The following is a 20,580-nucleotide window of genomic DNA, read 5'->3' as shown; positions in this document are numbered from 1 at the left end:
TCTGGCAATAGTCCATTTTACTCCCCATTTCAGTTTGTTACCCCGTTTCTGTTCAAGTTTGTTTATAATAATTTTTCTGGACTGCGTCTTTCCAAATTAATTCGTTTATGCTTTCAAATGTAACCATTTGTAACCCACCATGTACATTGCGGATGACTCTCATCTAGTCGCAATGCTGAAAATTTAAACAAACGGACCAAGTCTTTAAATATCGCTGTTTTTAATGCGCAGCCCTATTTTGTGCTTCGCTTCGCCATTGTCGGAAGAGATGCAAGCTGTATAAAACTGTGCTCTGCATAGCGGACTCATAAATGATGCTGTGTAAATCATTTTATAAGTATACTTGCTCTGTTACAAAATAAAATTATGTTTTTAAATCAACGGCCACGTCTGAAAGCTTTTCTTCATCATTCTGCCATCTTAAGTACCCACGCAGCTGTTTTACTAATCCTCACGTCATCTTACGAGTTATACAGACTATATATATATATATATATATATATATATATATATATTATGTATATATTTAAAAAAAGTGGTAAGCAACATAATATGAATTCAGAAGTCAAACAACAAAAATCAACGTTACATTTTCAAATTCAATTGCTGTGAAAATTTGAAAATATAACGCTGATTTTTTGTTGTTTGACTTCTGAATTCGTATCTGTTCGGCGTGTTATTGTATCTTAATAACATAATATGAATTAGGAATAAATCAAAAAACAACATCATAAACACAACATCAAAAAACATAAACACACACAAAAAAAAAATAAACACAACATCAAAAAACATAAACACACAAAAAAAAAAAAATAAACACAACATCATAAACACAAAATCAAAAAACAACATAAAAAAAAGGGAAGGTATAATTAAAAAAATATGACATGGAGCAAAAACTTAAAAATTCATCTAAAACAGAAGTAAATTAATAAAAAAACAGAAAAATAAAATAAATTAACAAAAAATGATTATTCCTTGATCTTTGTCAAGAAGCAGTCAGAAGAATTGCCAACAGAGGTACGTTCCTGAATTTTATCTGTATGAACTACAGAAGTAATCAATCATTTGAAAATTAATTAATTTTTCAAGTTCAAACATCAAAATTAAAAGAAAAGTTTAGGAATTTAAATAGGAAACCATTCACTAAGATATAACCTGCCCCAATGCGACGCGAAAGAAATGTAATTTTTATTTAAAAAAATATAATTTTAATGCTCAATAAAATGAGAATTTACTTGGAGACAGACAAGCAATTTTAATTTTGAAACGAAGTGAAGATTTTTAAAAGAAAATTTAATGAAAAATCTTTAAGTAATAAAAAATAATTAATTCATAGATGCTTGCTTATGTAATTCCTGGTGTTTATGTAATTAATTGGAATATTTAAGACGGACGACTGCTCACATAAGTAATAAGAATATCGTTTGCAAAACCAAAACTGCCAAATCATGTTAATAAATGTATCTGACGTTTTCTAATCATTAACACATACCTTTTTCCTATATGCAGCTTATTACGATAGTCATCTCAAATCAAAAGGAAAAAAAAACTTGATGTTTTTGAGATACTAGTGACATGGAAATGGTGAAATATTATAGTTATTAATTTCAGTTTTTATTCCTTTAAATAAAATGCAGCAAAGTAGTAAAAATGATCTGTCAGAAGGAAGAGCTGCATTCTAAATAAAACTTACAACTGAGAAATATCATGAACATACCCCTATATTCAGCTCGCTCACCACGATTCGAAGCCAAGTCGAACTACCAGTACTCAACAGTCTTAGCCATTCACTTCTCTGTGATTGGAAGTTTTAAAATTTTTCTCTTAGCACATATTAGTATAAACAAATTTTGCAAGCAGCCAAATAATTTTATGAAATATAAATGTAAGGAGAAAGCAAGCAAGAACGTTTAGCATAGGAGATGGGAACGCAAAAATTATTTATGTAAGCAAATTTTTCTGAAATAATTTTAGCCGTTCATGTTCAATTTCAAAACAAAATATACTCGAAACTTTAATTTATTTTTCCAGATTGAGAAACTATGATACGTTAAAAATGTAAGATATGTGTTTGGTAAAATGGAATTGGTATATTTAAAGGGCGATAAATCTGACGCTGCGGCAGCCACTATACAAACACAGCGTTTGTCCAGCTGTGTTGGGAATGTCAACATCTGTATACGACACTCAGCTTACGTCACGGCCTAGTGGACCATAGGTAAAATGAGTAAAATGAGATAAGATAAAAGCGAATTTATACTTGTGTCACGTGACAGTCAATACACCTGTGGAAGAAGATCCTCACAGCAACCAGCGCATTTTATTTCACGTTCGCAACGAGATTGAATTCAGAAGTCCTTGAGAAAGAGATATTTAGATCATTCTCTCATTTCAGGAGATTAATTCGGTTAATATCTTTTTCATGGTGGTGGGAAGTGTCACATGCGGCAGGTGTCTGTAAAGAATTCATTATTTATTTATCGAAATGCAGCATCACAAGAGCTGCATACTGTTGCTCAAACGTTAAAAAATTTAGCCATTCTGCATGTTTGTGAAGAGTAAGACTGAAGTGTGAAAATTTCTTCTTGAAATTCTTGTGAGTTTATAAATTGTTATATAAAGGACATTTCTTTCTAAAGATATATTTATACGTCTTTTCCCTTCACTAGCATAATTTAGGAAAAAGTCTTTCAAAGTATTATTGTTTTACTATTGCTCATAAAAATCTTTTCTTATATTTCTTCTGAGGATGAAGTATTTAAATTTCAGTGTGATATCTCCAGGTTGATTATTTTATTCATAGCAATACCGATGGTTCCGTTACCAGTTTCCTCAAAAGAAGGTGATTCGCGAGATTTATCCACTGCATTGAATTCAGCTCAAAGAATTAATTCCGCCAATGTGGAAAGTATCAGCAGATCATATGCCGTGTCAGCACATGCTGTTGCTCATGCAAGAACATCGGCATCAAGAGCTTCATCATATGTACTAAGCAGTATCAATGGTCTCCCTAATATCAGCGATGACGATTTTGACACTAAATCTACTCCAGGACATAATGTGACAATAGAAGTACTTCCTACTCAAGCTCCACCGACCGAAAACTTTCCTATATATGCAATTATCATTATAGCTGTTGTTCTTTTTGTAATGACGACGGCATTTCTTTATTTTCTCTGTCGCTGCATGGCGAAAAGAAAAAAAAGAGAAAATCAGTTGGCTACTATCACACCTAAAGTATCCGATCCTAGGATGGCTGGCGTTAGAGCAAACCAACCGATCCAATTTGTTGTGCCGACAACTATTATTGTCAGTGAAAACACTGAAGATTCAGTATCAGAGACTGATTATTCTTCAAGCGGAACAAAGACTTTACCAATTATACTGGATAACAGACGGAAACGTACTATGGCAGGCTTTCATATAAATCCAGAAGATCTCCAGCGTGGGCTATATGTAGGAGTGAATGAAGCTTCGGAGAAAGGTTCTTTTCTCGGAGATTTAGGCAAAGTAGGATTTTCACTGCGCTATAATTTATTGAGGAACCAATTAACTGTCAAGCTTATTGGAGCTACGGGTTTACCGTGCCTTTTTCTAAAAACAACAGCCAATCCTTGTGCTAAGCTGGTTCTACTACCTGATCGAACAACTAAGTATATGAGCAAAGTTCAACGCAATACTATGAACCCAGTGTTCAATGAAACTTTCACTTTTAGTGTTCGGAGGGAGGATCTCAATGACAAAAAACTTAAAATAAGCATTTGGGACTACGATCGATTCTCGCGAAAATGCTTAATTGGGCAAGTAACATATTGCATCAAAGATTCTGGTCTAACGAACTCTTTAGGTAATGAAATGTGCACCGGAGATTTATGGGTTGACCTCAAACAAGACTCTGCAACGGTAAGTTTCAGAATAGTTTCTTTAGTTTTCAATTAACGATTGCAGTTATGTTTATTATTTTTAATTAAATGTATAAGATAATTACAATTCTTATTGTAAATCTCATTAATTGATTCAGCATGTTTTTATATGGCTGGCATTATACTATTTTTTAAGCGTATTTTAAATTTTAGCATATTTACTACAGGTACGCTTTTAATGAATAAATGTATTTGACTATCATTTTAGAAGGCGTATTGTAGAATTATGTTTGCATAAAACACAAAATTATCTAATTGCTTTTTAATTCTTTAAAGCATTTTTTTAACATGTGTTAATACTAACACTAACGGTTAATAAGTAACATAATTGTTTAATATGATCTTTACACACAGGTTTTTTTAAAATTTTTATTAAGGAATTACTTTAAGAAGAATGAATAAGGTTTCAAACATACGACTGTATCATACATTGACTATATATTCAAGGTATCTTATGTTTTTATCACTTCCGAAATATGCTATAATTTTATGACATATATCATTTTAAAAAAGCAAGCAAAGAAACTGAAATATGTAAAGTAGTTTTCAATCTCTATTTTCTCTTTATTTCAAAACTTTAAAACTCACAATGTAATATTTTACTTTAAAATGCACTGAATTATGGTTTATTTCTATTATTCACCTGTTTTATATAATTTTTTCATTCATAAAAGCTAGAAAATCAATTAAAGAAAAGTCGTACGTTAAAACAAAAAAGTCGTTATATCAATTAAAGAAAAGTCGTACTGTCTCTTATATGGTGCTCAAAGCTTATGCCAACGACAGATGCAAACTTGCAGTCCTTGCGATAATAGAATTCGTGGGCTTCTTCTGATTAAGTCAGACAAGTGAGATTAGCCACAACAACAACAAAAGCAAAACTAGTTTTTTTATATATTGCTGCAATTTTCTCACACATTTTGATGTATTTTAAATTCGCCAAAAATTCTCGAGATATTCGTTTTTTTTTCCACCCATAGCAATTTTTTTCCTCCTAGATGATAAGTGGTACACATTTTAAAAGAAGATACTCTTTTATATTTTAATAACATATTTTACATTTTTCTAGAAAGGCCTTTTATTTGCGCTCTTTCATACAACCATTTAGGGTTCAGACTTGTCATATTTTTTCTTCTTTTAATGAATGAAGAGAAGTGTAGTTTGAAGTAAAAAGTTGAAAAATTATTAATACATTTTAAAGTTTAAAATAAAATTCTGCATTATAAAAAAGTACCCGAGGAAATTTAAGCTAATTAATAAACTTATACTATTATGAGAATCTAGTTTAAAAGTTTTAACTTTAATTTCCTTTAGGATGAAAAAAAATGCATACATGAATGACTGCATGATTTCAGCATTCTATATTCATGATTATGGATGTCAATAATTCATGCTGATAAGAAAAGTCTGGAATGTGTTCTAGATCAAAAATAGTAAACGATATAAGAAACTTTTTCGAATTAGAGAGATGTGTTTTAGATACATCATTTTGCTTTTAGTAAGTGGAGACAATTAAGGTTACATAGAAAATTTTTAGGTACATTAAGTAGATTAATAGTACATTTTTGTTCCACTATAGTAATTTTCTCACAGGAGTTTTGTATCTAAAAATGCATGCATTAGTAATTAGTTGTTTAGTAATACAAAACTCTGATTGTAAAATAGACATTTAGCTTAATAGAAATCTAAGATTTATTTACTGACAACTAACTGCTATGTTCCAGTAGATGCTAAGTCTATTTATCTGTTTTATTTTCGAACTTTCGGAATGAATGCTTGTCTGTAAAGGAATTCGATCCTTCGAATGGATATAGAGAATCAGAAATACCTCAAATGCCTCTTAGTGCATTACCCTCCCATAAAAGTTTTCAAACATCGTAGTACACCGCCTTAGAATCGATGTCGTTTTTGAAATGCAGATTTCTCTTGGTTGTACTGAAAGAATAGTATTCCTCAAGTTGATACTTTAAAAAAGAATATTATTATTGTTTATAAGACAAAACCAATTATTAAAATCTATTTGCTAAATGCGTGTTAGTATTTTATTATATGCATTTCCTTTTCTTGGAATTGGATACTTTTTCTCTGCTAGTGAGGTTAAAATCAATAAGCTTATGAGGTATTTCTTCCGCCATTCTCCAGCCTTCGTGGTACAGTGGTCAGCATGCTCGGCGCGTATTCGAGAGATCCGTAGTTCGAGTTCCGGCAAGGGCATTGCTCATTTTTCACCTTTCCTGCTTCAAAAATACTTAATGACACTACCGTGGCGCCCAAACTAAAAAAGGTGGTGGATGATGATTCTCCACCACCAAAATTTGGCGATTGGGTCCCCTAAACCCCAATTGCCCTTTAAAAGGGGGAGTATATAAGGTACTTCTCCCGCATTCTTAGCATGTCTTCGTGATGTAGTGATCAGTACCCTCGGTGCGTACTCGAGAGGCCCGTGGTTCGACTCCCGGCGAGGGTATTGCTCATTTTTCATTTTTCCTGCTTTAAAAATACCTAATGCCTCTATAAGCTTATCTTAATCGAAGAACTACAATATATTAAGTCTCCAGAAATACTATAATATTATATCGTCTTCGAAATACATGATTTCGGTTACTATACAGGTGTTTCCTAAAACGTTGTAGAAATCATGAAATGATTTTCTCTAAATGATCTCTCTTAATGATTTTCCTGTAATTCATATTTCATTTTTAATCAGCTTTTACTTTGAAGAACTCTAAAAATGAACCGTTTGTTATTAAATCTACTATGCCATGGAAAAAAGCAATTAGCAGAATCATATTTACGAGTATTTTTCAAACAAGTAGGATGAAAAGTTGATGATGATGATATAAAAGTTCAGATAATTCTGAGGTAGAGAACGCTCACAAATAAGTACCACAAGCATCCGAGTTTGGCAACAATAGCAACTGTTTCAGAGCTGGGGATGAAGTTGATAGGATTTGGACGGCAGTTACGGGTATTGCAGACCATGCAAGATCAGTTCTAAGCCAGAGTTCATCGATCGCCTGATTGAATGGTGTTGTCATACGAATCTTTCTGCAAACCATTGGCCAGTTACTTTCATTTTAACTGGCCGACCAAGACAGAAGTCGAATATTCTGTGTACTGAGTAAATGTAGGACAGCGTTAGCAACATGCACTCTAGTATACTGTCCTATAGAGAGGTGAGCATCAGTGGCCTTAAAGATCTGACGTAACCATTGAAACCTTCGTAATGTAACTATGAATGGTAAAAGTACTAGATATATGGGTTGGAGTTGAATGAGTTGTGTATCAAATGACATTCTGTATCATCAATTTAAGTGCTGGATGATAAAGACAAACTTCGACTCTCCCTATACTCCCTCACACGGATGCAATTTCCCGTCTTTGAAAACATCGTTATAGGCGTCGATTTCTGTGCTGTAACGTCAAAGGAAGCCTAAAAATGATTGTTTTGCTTGGAGTCCATGGAGTTGCAGACGTTATTGCATCACGCATCTGCATACATGGAGCTATACAGAAAACATCCAATTTCCTGACACCGATTACGGGCCCACCGGCGGCCGAGCGGTAAAGTCGCTGAACACTGGTAGTTCGGTCTGAGGTTCGAATCCCGCGAACGGGCTGGCTGCATGGGTGTTTTCGTGGTTTTCCCCATGTGTAACGTGTATACGAGCCAGTTTCCCTTAGAAAGTCCTCCACGAAGGCATCCCTCCCCTTAGGCAGATAGCCCTCGTGTGCTTTGCCATAATTAAATGCACACCACACCGACACCGATTACGAGATGTTGCTACACGATCACAAATAATGATATGAAGAAGATATTTGTCTTTTCAATGTGTGGGAGAATTGAAATACATCACCTTGCTCTATACGTTCCTTTCTAGACCTATCGAATGTAAATTCTTAATTGTTGTTGAATGTAAACTCTCAGAGTTTTTTTAACTTATGAAGAAAAATTTTCAGTGTGAGAAAAGGTTTTGAAAATTAAAACAAATATTGAATTAGGAAACATTTTAAAACTAAAAAATATTATTGAAGGAGAAAAGTTTTAAAAATTAAAGAAATCTATTTACTTTACGTAATTTTTAGGAAAACAGTCCTTAACATTTATAGTTATACTTTCTTATACTATATTAACTTTTTTATATTCAATGCCACTGAATGCTTTCGTATTACTGTCATAAAAGTTTTATGATATTTAAAAAATACTAAAGTATATATTAAATTGTATTAAAATGTTTTTCGTTGCTTTTATGGATTTCGCGTGAACTTCGAAGTACTTTATCTTTCCGCTAAATTTAAGTACGGCGCAGCTGCAGTTCTTTTGGTATTTCGTAACTGGATCAGGTGGAAGAACGATGTCGAGTACTCTGCTTGGTGTGAAATAAATGAATTTTCCATCATAATCTGGAATCTTTTTTTCCCGTACAAGAAGAAATTGGATCTTTCCGCAAAATTAAACGTTACAAGTCGACCCATTTAACTTTCATCAGGCCTTTATTTTGTTGTTGAAAATGTTAAGAGATTAAATTAAAAAGACAGTTTTATAGAATGATTAAACTTGTAATTTTGAATTGATTTTAATGATTGATGACCCAGTTACGATAAAATAAATTTCGTGTATATTTTGTTGATTTCATTGATTTAAAATGCTAAGGTTACTTTCTATCTAACCATTGCTACTCTAATAGTTTTTTTAAAAAATTACATTTTCCCGCATCCAGCTTCTAAGAAGGTAAACACGATCTCTTTTCAAAAGAGTACCTAAAAATAAAGAAAGCTGTGTCATACTGAACTGGCAGCACTTTGTATATAAATTAATTTATTTCGCATTGGATTTACCAATATAAATGTATTGATATGGAGAAAAGTTGTGCAAAATTATTTTTGTTTGGTAAATACTGTTTACAGATTTCTTTTTAAATATCTAAGTTTCCGAAAAAGCTATCGACAAATATATATTCTAGCTGCAAAATCGTACGTCATCAGCCATATTGGAAATCTTCAAAATAGCACTTTCAGTGACTTGTCTTTTTGAACATTAACAATATTTGTCAACAAAGCTTTATTATGCTGCTGTCACTTATGAAAAAAATACCCAGCGTTCATACCTTTCCTTTTAGGAAAATAATGCACTGATTTTCTTTTCTGCCGATTTACGTAAACATTGTTGTTTGGATGGTACAAATACTGAAAAATGTGACATTAAAAATGCTGTTCTGTGAGAAAATGTGATAGGTATGCTGTTAAAAAATAGTATTGATGTATATAACGTAATTTGCATACTAAATTAGAAATTAAAAATACATGTATGGGGGGGGGAAACGAGACTGAAAAAATAGAAATGAAAAATAAATGAGAAAGATAGCGATTATCAACATAAATACTATACATAAAACTGTGATATTTGTGAAAATTCAAAATATATGAATTGTCATCAGCTCTAAAAAGAAAAAAAAATTAATGAATTAAAATAAGTGAATAATTGTGTGTGATGAATTGTCACAAAATTCTAAATTATGTTAGAGGTTTGGAAGCTGAAATATTCCATGATGCAAATACTAAGGTTCTGTGATTATTATTTCGATCGTTATGTAATGTCCAAGAAGTCCATAAAACGTTAAGTAAACTCAGCTGATATCCCGCAATTCATCTCTGAGGTGAACTTCGTAGTATTAAGTATTACCTATTTTTGCGCTATGCAACATAAGCAAACATGCCTTTTTTTTTTTTTTTTTTTTTTTTTTTTAAGAATTTTAGAATGTTGTCAGAAAAAAATTTTCTGAAGATGAACTGGTTCTTTTGCTGTTCTACATCAGCGTTTCTCAACCTGTGCTACGTGTAGCCCCAGGCAAAGAATTTTTGCCCCAGGGGTTCGTAAAATAGTCTCAGGGGTACGTAGAAAGAAAAATGCAATGGTCATCATTGTTGGATTGATTGAAAATAGGAGCAAAGTTAAAAAGCTGTTGCAACAAACTGGCATTTCCACTCCAAATATTTCATTATGAAAAATCAAAATAAGTAAGTTGAATCCTGAGTAATTTTTATTGAGAAAGTTATGAATGTTTTAAATTCAGTTTAAGTATATATTTTGTCTCCAGGCTCAATACCTGTCGAAAAGGATAAGACCACCGGGTGATAGACAGTAACAGCTATATTTCAAGAAGCCTTACACAAAGAGGATAGCCGATTCAGCATTGTTTTTCGTAACAAAATTTTATTGAGAAGAATTTGGGATAATAAAATAGCTGAATGGAATGAAGGCAATTTTCGAAAAATATTTTCCCAAACGCGTGGATCAGATGAACACTGGATTGAGTTTCTTTTCTGTGAAAAGTATTTGAAGTGTGCATCTTTACTCCTCCGAGGAAAAGTTGATCAAACTAAAAATGGATTCTGCACTTACTATAGAATTTGAAAGAAATCCCTCGTCTGATTATGCACCGACTTGAAAGACGAATGTCTTGAACTATTAAGGCAATTACATTCTCTTACAATTCACAAGCACCATGTTAGTGCAGAGGGCTTTCTCCTTCTATACCTATTTAAAAAATAAGTACAAGAACAGATTTTCCTGCTTAAATTTATACTTCAGACTTTAACTTTCATCTTCCGATCCTTATTTTAAATTACCGAGTGCTGTCAAACAGCCTGAAGTTTCCCCATTACATGTATTTGTATCTTTTTAAAAAATTAATTAATTGTGTATAATTACCAATATACCATATTTTTTGCATAACTGATAAAATAAATGTATCTGTATTATAGCTATTATCATTATAATTGTAAGTGTAGATGTAGGATGTAGATGTTATGGGGATGGGAATGAGATACTTATGAGAATAATGATAGATTCAAGAGTTACGCGAGTGAAAGAAGGTTGAGAAACGCTGTTCTAACTAACAGTTTTAAAAACATTATTTTACAAAATATTGTGTTTCTTTGCTACCAATGATTTTTTTAACTTTCACCAAATTTTCAAATTAAAGTGAAGGTATTTTAGTGATGAAGATCATTCAATTCATCATTTTATTCGTCTAGATTATCTTTCGTTCATAATTACTTGAGTATTAATCTTTGGGCTTTTACCGAAACTTCTAGCATGATCAGACTACGTAGCTAATTTTGACAACACAGTAAGAAAGTACAGCTACAGGTACAGGTGGACGGAACACAAGAAGTTCACCATTGATTATACAGGTATAGTCCCACAATGCTAACTGTGCAGCTCCGCCCCAATTTTGATGGAGAGCACCACGGAGGACTGTCAGACATTTACCACTCCTTTTTCCTACCACCAAACCTATCAACAGGACTTTTGGCTCAACAGTAGTTTGAAGGCCCGCCGTGCCGCACAGACACTATAGACTTACAAACATTCAAACATTCAAACATTCATGCCTTCTCCGGGATTCGAACTTGATCCCATTGGTGCGGCAATCCGCGTTATTAACCGCCGTACCGATCAGGGTGAATAAAGATGCACAACAAAACGTGATTTCTTGGAACTTTAGACAACTGAATGTACTGTAACGATACAATGCCTAAAAATGGTAACTAATTAATTTTCCTACCATTTTGCTTCAAAATAAAACCCAGGCTTGGTTTAACGAATTCTTCAATTAAACGTTTGTTTTCATTGCTACAGTCAGAAATGTATTAAATGTATTAAAAATTATCCTCAGTTTGGTGAAGGATTTCTACCATTGAGATAACGTTTTACAAGAAATAATACATTCCAAGTCCAAAACATAGACTATCTTCCTTCAGCTTTACCACTGTCGTATTTTTCTCAAAAATCTTGTTGGGTTTCACTTTGTTTGGTAAAGTTAATTAGTCCAATAACCCTAACAGAGGTGAAACGAATTATCGCTATATCTAAAACAATGGCAAAGTCGTGAGAAGGTTAAAATAACATTTTTTATTTAAGCAGAATTTAGAATACAAAGGCACTCTTTTGTGCTGCAATATAAGCCACAATTAGCGCTGATACAACTAAACAGAGCAGCAAATTTAAATTTAAATGTTGAACAGTAGCTGAAGACTAAACAATTAATTAGTACTTTACAATATGGATCACTTTTCTACGTAAGCATCAGAAGATTATGTGTTGGCAGCGACAGAACGCAAGGCCGAATAATTACAACTATCAGAGTTGGCAGGAAACTAATACGTAGCGTGAAAGCGATGCCAAAATCCTTAGTTTAAGTATCCAAAAATATCAGTTTAAATACTGGCTATCCAGTTGCATTCTGGTGAGGAATACGGGAAGGAGACGTTATAGTAAAAGCTGAAATCATAAATAACTGGTGAATTAACATAAAATTCCTTACAAGCTTTATGCAAAAGAGAATGGATACAATTTATTTTTCGTGAACTACTTATCCAGATCTTAGCTAGATGAGGAACGTGAAAAATATAAATTGCGTTACAGTTAAATAAGATTGAATATAATTACACCTATTAAAGGTTTAATTTGAAAACTTTCAGTACAAAAAGTTTTATTAACATTAGAAACCTCTGTAAATGCGACGCTTTACTTCATCAGAAGATAAATATGCAGAACAAACGAACTATCATTTGATAAAGCATGTCAGAATGGAATAAATTTCGAAATAACGTGAAAGAGGAAATGAGAGAAATCATTTCTAAATGTTATCTGTGGAAGTCAATTATGATGCTCCAAATTGCTTTTTATCCGAGTTCTCAGGTGAGGCAGCTGGTTACACAAATGGATATTTAAATAACGAATGCAATGTCTCTTATATACGTAACATGCATTCTTCTCGCCTTCTCCCATATTCTTTTCTTTTGTTCTTGTCACGTAATACTGCTTTCATAGTGCACTTTTGTTAGAAGAACCGTAATCAATGTATATTTAGTAGTTTTATTTCAAATTATGACTTGAGTTTAATTTCTACGTTAAAGTGTAAAATAAAATAAGTATTCCATTATTTAAAAATAAATTCTGAGATTTCTGTCTAACAAAAACGAAAAGGATTTTCTACAATATATTTCAAAAACGACGCTTTTTAATCTGCTTTAATAACGATGCTTCCACATACCATTGGAAATAAATCTCTCACAACTATCATATGTTCCACAACTATTACATGTGTTACAACTATTGAAATGTATTATTACACAGCTCACAACTATTTAATCACATACATAAACTGCAATTATATGAGTCTGTGGACACATGTAATTGCAATCTATGTATATCATTTAAGTAATAGCCTGTGTTAAATAGATGTGATTTATAGCCAATATTAAATAGAAGTTATTACGTATTTCCAGCGTCATTCTGACTAGAGGGCGCTGCGTTTGTCCTAATAGTCAGTGGCAGGCAGGATACTAAAGGTGTAGGATGTGCAAGGCACAGATGCCTAATAATATATCTCTAATTGATTGAAATTTTCGTATATTTTCCTGTAAATAAATGTTGTTATTGTTAACAAAACCTCTTATTATCTCTTGGATGCACCTTTAGTCTCACAGAACCATTAGATGCAAAACTGGTGCATCTTGTCCGCGAATGTGGAATACCGGAAGTAATTAGTCATCATTACTGGATTATATTTCTGAGAAGTTTGGATACTTTACGCACGTTTTTGAATACGTAACATTGCATACTGGACTGTGTAGGTAAGACCTTTTGAACTCACAAATTCTGAGTTAATATGGATAAGCTGTCGAAAATAATTGAAAAAAGAAGTAACGTTCGCGCTAGTGTTACTAAACTAGTTAAAAGAGTGCAGAAGCTCGATGAAGCTGTCGAAGACGTAAGTTCATTATCAGAACTACTGGAACTATTAGAAACGAAAGAGCAGATATTGAAAAGCCATGATTTAGAGGTGGAAGCACTCATAGACGATCCAGAAAAATTTAAAAGCGAATTAAAAGCTTCGGAAGAATACGATGACAAAATATTGTTAGCTAAGATTAAACTAAAGAGCAAAATCAAAGGATTAGCAGCAGAAAATGTTCAGCGGACTTCTTTAGTTCGTAACACATCTAGTGTTTCGGAAAACACCGTTACGGCTTTAAAATTACCAAAGTTAGAAATTTCGCGATTCTATGGTGATTCTGGCAAATTTATGGAATTCTTAAACTGTTTTGATAGCGCAATCGGTTAAAACAATTCACTTACGAAAACTGAAAAATTCCAATATTTAAAATCTCTTCTTTCTGGTCCTGCATATAACGTTGTTGCGGGTTTTGAATTAAATGAGAAAAACTATGACTCATGTCTTGAGCTTTTAAAACAAAGATATGGTAGTTCAAACAAAAGATGGATAGTTCAAACAAAACAAAGATATGGTTGCTCCTTTAAAAACTTTGACTCTTGCAAGATTAGAGTTAATGGCAGCACTCCTCGCTGCACGTTTAGGAAATTATTTACAAGGTCTATTTCCTAATTTCGCGAAACAAATTTTCTTTTGGAGCGACTCTCAAATCGTCCTTCATTGGTTGAAAGGATCTTCTAAACAATGGAAACCATTTGTCGCCAACAGAGTAGCTCAAGTAAATATTCTATTATAAATTCTTACATGACTAAATTATTAAGCTTAGAACCCGTGAGAAGTTCGTCTGATGTTAAGGGTTTGCGTAAATTATACGATGAAATAGAAGTTAATATCAGAAATTTGCGTTCATTAAATGTAACGGAGGGTTCATATGGGCATTTATTGAATCCAATATTATTGAAGTTGCTACCACAAGATTTGGTGTTAGATTTTCACCGAAAACGAAACAGGGAAGTGAAGTGTGAGGTTTTGGAAATTATTACGTTTTTGAGGAATGAAGTCGAATCTAGGGAAATTGCCGAAACTGTGATTAGTCCCCTAAAAAGTTACGAAACGAAACGATCCTTTTCCCAAAATTATCAAAGTGGTCAAACTTATCAGAAAAATTATTCAAAGCCTAAAAATATATCAACCGCTTCAGCGTTAAATACACAAATAAAAAATGTTTGTTTATTCTGTGACGGTCATCATGATTCCGTAAGTTGTAAAAAAGTTGATGTAGAACAAAAAATAAATAAGCTTAGGACTGAAGCTAGATGCTGGTGTTGTTTCCAGAAATATCACAGGTCTCGCGTATGCAGGGCAAAAATATCGTGTAAAAATTGTTTAAGCAATTTTCATCATGAGTCAGTGTGTAGAAAAAATAAACCCGTTAATGTTACTTTGAAAGGTTGTGAGAAGCAAGTGGAAAGCGAAACTGTTTTGAATGACTCACAATCTAAATCTAATAAAAGCGCCGAGAATATTTCTGTGTCTCATAATAATATATGTACCAAAAATAAGCCCTTTTTACAAACATGTACAGTTTTAGCTTGTTCGGATAAAAATTCAGTCTTAACTAATGTTATTTTAGACAATGGTAGTCATCGAAGTTTTATTTCATCTCGATTAGTTAAAGAATTAAAATTAAAGCCAATACGCTACGAAAGAATAGCTATTTTTGCTTTCGGAGACAAAATAGCACGTGAGAAGGAATACGGTATCGTTTCATTGACGTTGCGCAATAGGGATCAAAGTTCGAAATCGTACGAGTTAGAAGCTGTCATAAAGGATTATATATCTAATTTGTCCTTGAAAATTCCTGATGTATCTATTCGCAGTGCGTTGAAGGAAAAAGGTTTACCTTTGGCTGATTCATTTTCTGGCGACTGCCAGACGGAAATACTTATCGGATGCGATTCATTTTGGGATGTTGTTTATGACCAGAGAGTAAAGTTAAATGAAAACATTACTGCGATAAATTCTTGTTTCGGTTGGTTACTTGCGGGAGTGAAAGGAAGTAATAAATTGGCTAATAATTATGAAAATGTATGTTTAGTGATGGACTCTTCTTCCATTTTGTGCGATTTGAAAAAATTTTGGGAAATAGAAGAATTTCAGTCAGACAAACAAAACTTTTCTGAATGGGACAATCAATTGATTGAAAAATTTGAAAATTCTTTGGAATTTAATGGGGAAAGGTACGTTTGTAGATTGATGTGGAAGGAAAACTTGGGACCTGCAGTTGGGTTGAATTCTAATTATGAGGTTGCGAAAAAGCGTTTTGATTCGTTAAAGCAAAAACTAAATAAAAATCAAGAAATTTATGACCAGTATAAACAAATTATATCGGATCAGTTAGAATGTCAGATTGTGGGAAAATGTGTTAATGAAGATAAAAATTCAGGATATTATATGCCCCACAGAGCAGTACTTAGGGATGACAAGGAAACAACTCGAGTTAGAATTGTTTATGACTGTAGCAGTAAAGCTAATGAAAATAATAAATCTCTTAATGAGTCTCTAGAATCAGGAGTAAATCTTTATGCAAATTTATTGGACATAATTCTTAAATTTCGAGAATATCAAGTTGCATTTTGCGGAGATTTAGAGAAAGCTTTTCTTATGATAGAGATTGCGGAGGAAGATAGAAAATACCTTAAATTTTTGTGGTTTCCCGAAGAGGTAGGTGATTAAACCAAAACTCTTCATTTAAATCGTCTCCCATTCGGTTTAACTACTTCGCCATTTTCCTTGGCTTGCGTTTTGAAATTTCACATAAAGAAATTTAAGGAACATCATCCAAAATGTTATGACATGTTAAATTCTTTTCTTTATGTTGATGATCTCTGCTTTGGCGCCAATACCGTTCAAGATGCTTATTATTTGACGTCTACGGCAATAGAGATATTAAAAGCAGCGGGATTTCATTTGAGGAAATTAAAAACTAATTGTCCGGAATTGTATAAACTTTGGAATGAAAACGGATATGAGGAAAATACTGACTTCGGGCAAGGAACAGGTTTCTTGGGATTGAAGTGGGATCCGATTGAGGATAAAATTAAATTAGATTTAAGAGATGTTAGGGATTCCATTGATGCTAGAATCACCAAGCGTCACGTTTTGAGAGTTATTTCAAAGATATTTGATCCATGTGGACTGATCAGTCCCTTTGTAATCACTGTGAAAATTCTTCTGCAAGAGATGTGGGAACGTGGTCTACAATGGGATGAAGATTTGCCAAGTGACCTACAAAATAAATGGAGAACCTGGTGTTCTGAACTTTGTGAACTTGAATCAGTATCTATTGAAAGAAGGTTTTTTGAAAGTGTAGAAATAAGTGAAGTTTCTCTTCATGTGTTTTGTGACGCCAGTCCCAAGGCATATGGGGCTGTTGCGTTCCTAAGGTACGTGAATTACAATGGCCAAATCAAAGTGAGCTTTATAATGTCAAAAAGTAAGGTTGCTCCTTTAAAAACTTTGACTCTTGCAAGATTAGAGTTAATGGCAGCACTCCTCGCTGCACGTTTAGGAAATTATTTACAAGGTCTATTTCCTAATTTCGCGAAACAAATTTTCTTTTGGAGCGACTCTCAAATCGTCCTTCATTGGTTGAAAGGATCTTCTAAACAATGGAAACCATTTGTCGCCAACAGAGTAGCTCAAGTGCAGTCGCTGGCTCTACCAGAGTGTTGGAACCATTGCCGTGGCTCCGACAATCCCGCAGACCTTACTACTAGAGGAGAATCGGCTAGGAGGATTCTTACAAGTTCTCTGTGGTGGTCTGGCCCTGTTTGGTTGTCTAGACCACTTTACTCGTGGTCTCTTCAAGAATCGCTACAACATTTTAATGACATCTGTGATGAACGCGTTATAGTGAAAGAGCGACGGACTGCACTGGTTAATTCCATGGTAACCATTTCAGCTAATGGAAACTTACCTATGTCGTCGTTACTGGACGTTAATGACTTCAGCGAATTAAGTAGATTACTGCGTGTTACTGCTTGGATTAAAAGGTTTGTGCACAATTCTAAACCTAATTCTACAAAATTAAATGGACCTATATGTGCTCCAGAACTCGAGCAAGCTTTGCGTTTTTGGATCAAAGCTACTCAATTCAAACATTATAGTACAGAAGTTACCCAACTTCTTTCTAAAGGAACTATCGAAAAGAGTTCACGCATATTTAATTTGAATCCTGAACTTGATGATAATAACTTACTTTGTTTAAAGGGACGTTTACAGTTTTCAAGTAACGATATGCGAGCCAAACATCCTTGGCTTCTTCCATCTAATGATAAATTTGTTGAACTACTTATCTGTGATTCTCATACTAAAATGTGCCATTTAGGTGTTGATGCAACTTTAACACATTTACGAGAACAATTCTGGATTGTTAAAGGTCGTCAATTTGTGAAAAAAGTGTTAAATAACTGTCTGATTTGTAGACGATTCAAAGTGAAATCTGGAATGCAGGTGGTTGCCCCTTTACCGCCTGATAGAATTCAAGAGCATCCACCATTTGATGTATGCGGTGTGGATTTTGCCGGACCATTTTTTGTTCGTGATTTTAATTCAAAGTGTTATTTAATTATATTCAGCTGTGCAGTGACAAGAGCTATCCACTTAGAAGTAGTTCTTAACATAAGTGCTGATTCCTTTTTGTTAGGATTCCGACGATTTGTTTCTCGTCGAGGATTATGTTCCACTATATATTCTGATAACGCCAAAGCTTTTAAAAAAGCAAATAGTGAATTGAAAAAATGGTGGAATCAGATAGATAATGATCAAGTTAAAAATTTGTTTGCTTCTTAAGGTATAGTTTGGAATTTTATAGTTGAAAAAAAAAGTCCATGGTGGGGAGGTTTCTGGGAGAGACAAATACGAACGGTTAAAACCTGCTTAAAGAAAATTGTTGGACGATCCTCTCTCTCTTTGAAGGAATTGGAAACTGTTTTTTCGGAAATTGAAGCTCTGGTTAATTCCAGGCCTATCACGTATCTGTACAACGAACCCTCAGAACCCTCTCCACTCACCCCATCTCATTTTCTTATTGGTAAAAGATTGGTGTCTTTACCTGTAATAAAACATAAAAAGGAAAATTTAAATGTTAGTAGGAATTCTTTGGTAAAGAAATATAAATATCAGCAAACACTTTTGAATCACTTCTGGAACAGGTGGAGAAAGGAATATTTACTTAATCTAAGATCAGCTTATATTTCTCCACAACCAGGTAAAATAGTTTCATTTAAAGTGAATGATATTGTTTTGATTAATGATGAGCGTTATCCCAGAAATATGGGGATGATCGGAAAAATTTTAGAGCTATATCCAGGAAGAGATGGAAAAGTTCGTTCTCTTCTTATTCAGACTCCTAAAGGACAAATAAGACGCTCAGTACAACTTGTGTATAATTTGGAAATTAATCCTTAATTGTGTTAGTTTAATTGAGTTGCAACCTGTTAATGTTCTATCTGTGTATTAATGATAGTTTAATTGTGCTTATATTTTAATGCTTGATATTTGAACAATTTTCTTTGGAAGTTAAAAGTGTAATTGTTTTTTGTATGTTAAGTCACTGAATAATTTTGAAGCTTTGTATTTGATATAATATGCTACTTATATTTTTGTTCTTGTAATTTTAAATGGTTCCTGAATGTAAATTTAGTTAAAATTCAATGGTAAGTGAACTCAAGTGAGTTCAGGTGGGGAGTATTACGTATTTACAGCGTCATTCTGACTAGAGGGCGCTGCGTTCGTCCTAATAGTCAGTGGCAGGCAGGATACTAAAGGTGTAGGACGTGGAAGGCAGAGATGCCTAATAATATATCTCTAATTGATTGAAATTTTCGTATATTTTCCTGTAAATAAATGTTGTTATTGTTAACAAAACCTCTTATTATCTCTTGGATGCACCTTTAGTCTCACAGAACCATTAGATGCAAAAGAAGTCATATTTTTAATAAGAATTAAGTGTAGGAAATAAATGCGTTGTTGCATTTTCTTTGTTTATATAACTTACTTAACTTTCACATGCGAAATGAAAGAAAAATACTTTTGAAAGTTGACTTCCTATCTTTTCTTGTTAATAAACGAATTTTATTCTGTAGAAAGCTCAATTTTTTTTGCTGATCTTCCAATAAATTTTTATTTAACCTCTTTAACTATATATACCTTAGCTAGTTAGTATATACACAGGATTAATTGTTATTAATTTTAATTGACTTTAATAGTTGTTGTTAATAATTTAATTGTTGTTAATTGCTATTAAATTTTACAATAGTTTTACATGAGAATAAATGCACAGTTGCATGCTATACATTTCTTTTACATTCTTTTTATTATTTCATTTTTAAAAATACAATACTTTCGGAGTCCTAGATTGAAAAAGGTAAACATGTGAGTAATCAGGATCGCATTTTGGAACACCTTAACTCAGTAGTGTAAAATCAAAACTAGCATTTTTTGATCGGGAAAGTGTTGCTATCATCCGAAATAGAATATTTTAAATAAAACTTTGTAATAAGGTTGTAGTGTGAAAATAATTACTTTTAACCATTTTTTTTTTCAAAATTTTCGGCTAAAAATGAAGACATATTGGGATGATGTTTATTCCAGTCTTCGTAAAATATTTTACTATGAATCAATTGTGTCTGGTTTAAAAATGCTATTTCGAACTGACTGTAAACATTCCTAATTTGCATATTTTCTGATATCTCAATAAATTATTATGCACTTGTTATAAACGGTTTATAGAAAATAAAAGATAATATATTCTAAAAGTAAGAGATTATAGATTCCATTACAGACATATTTTGCATAAAATTTTGAAATAGTGCAATTTCAAAATCTGTACAAAATTTTGT

At 32.9% G+C, this 20,580-nt stretch overlaps 1 protein-coding gene across 2 annotated transcripts in view; it reads left to right on the top strand.

The window, feature by feature from the left end:
* The first annotated feature begins 2,284 nt into the window (after positions 1-2,284).
* LOC118179467 (synaptotagmin-2-like) overlaps positions 2,285-20,580 on the top strand; it is a 57,750-nt gene continuing 39,454 nt past the window's right edge. The window contains exon 1 of one of the 2 annotated variants that reach the window (XM_085815429.1): positions 2,285-3,909. In XM_085815429.1, coding sequence (XP_085671555.1) covers positions 2,818-3,909 — 1,092 coding nt within the window. In that variant the 5' untranslated portion in view covers positions 2,285-2,817. The remainder of the gene's footprint in view (positions 3,910-20,580) is intronic. The other variant, XM_085815428.1, reaches the window with a different exon arrangement.

The sequence above is a fragment of the Stegodyphus dumicola genome, chromosome 4 (assembly GCF_044657685.1).
Source record: "Stegodyphus dumicola isolate Sdum_Otavi_A_Nest chromosome 4, ASM4465768v1".
Lineage (NCBI taxonomy): Eukaryota > Metazoa > Arthropoda > Arachnida > Araneae > Eresidae > Stegodyphus > Stegodyphus dumicola.
This window is presented reverse-complemented; position numbering and strand designations above follow the sequence as displayed.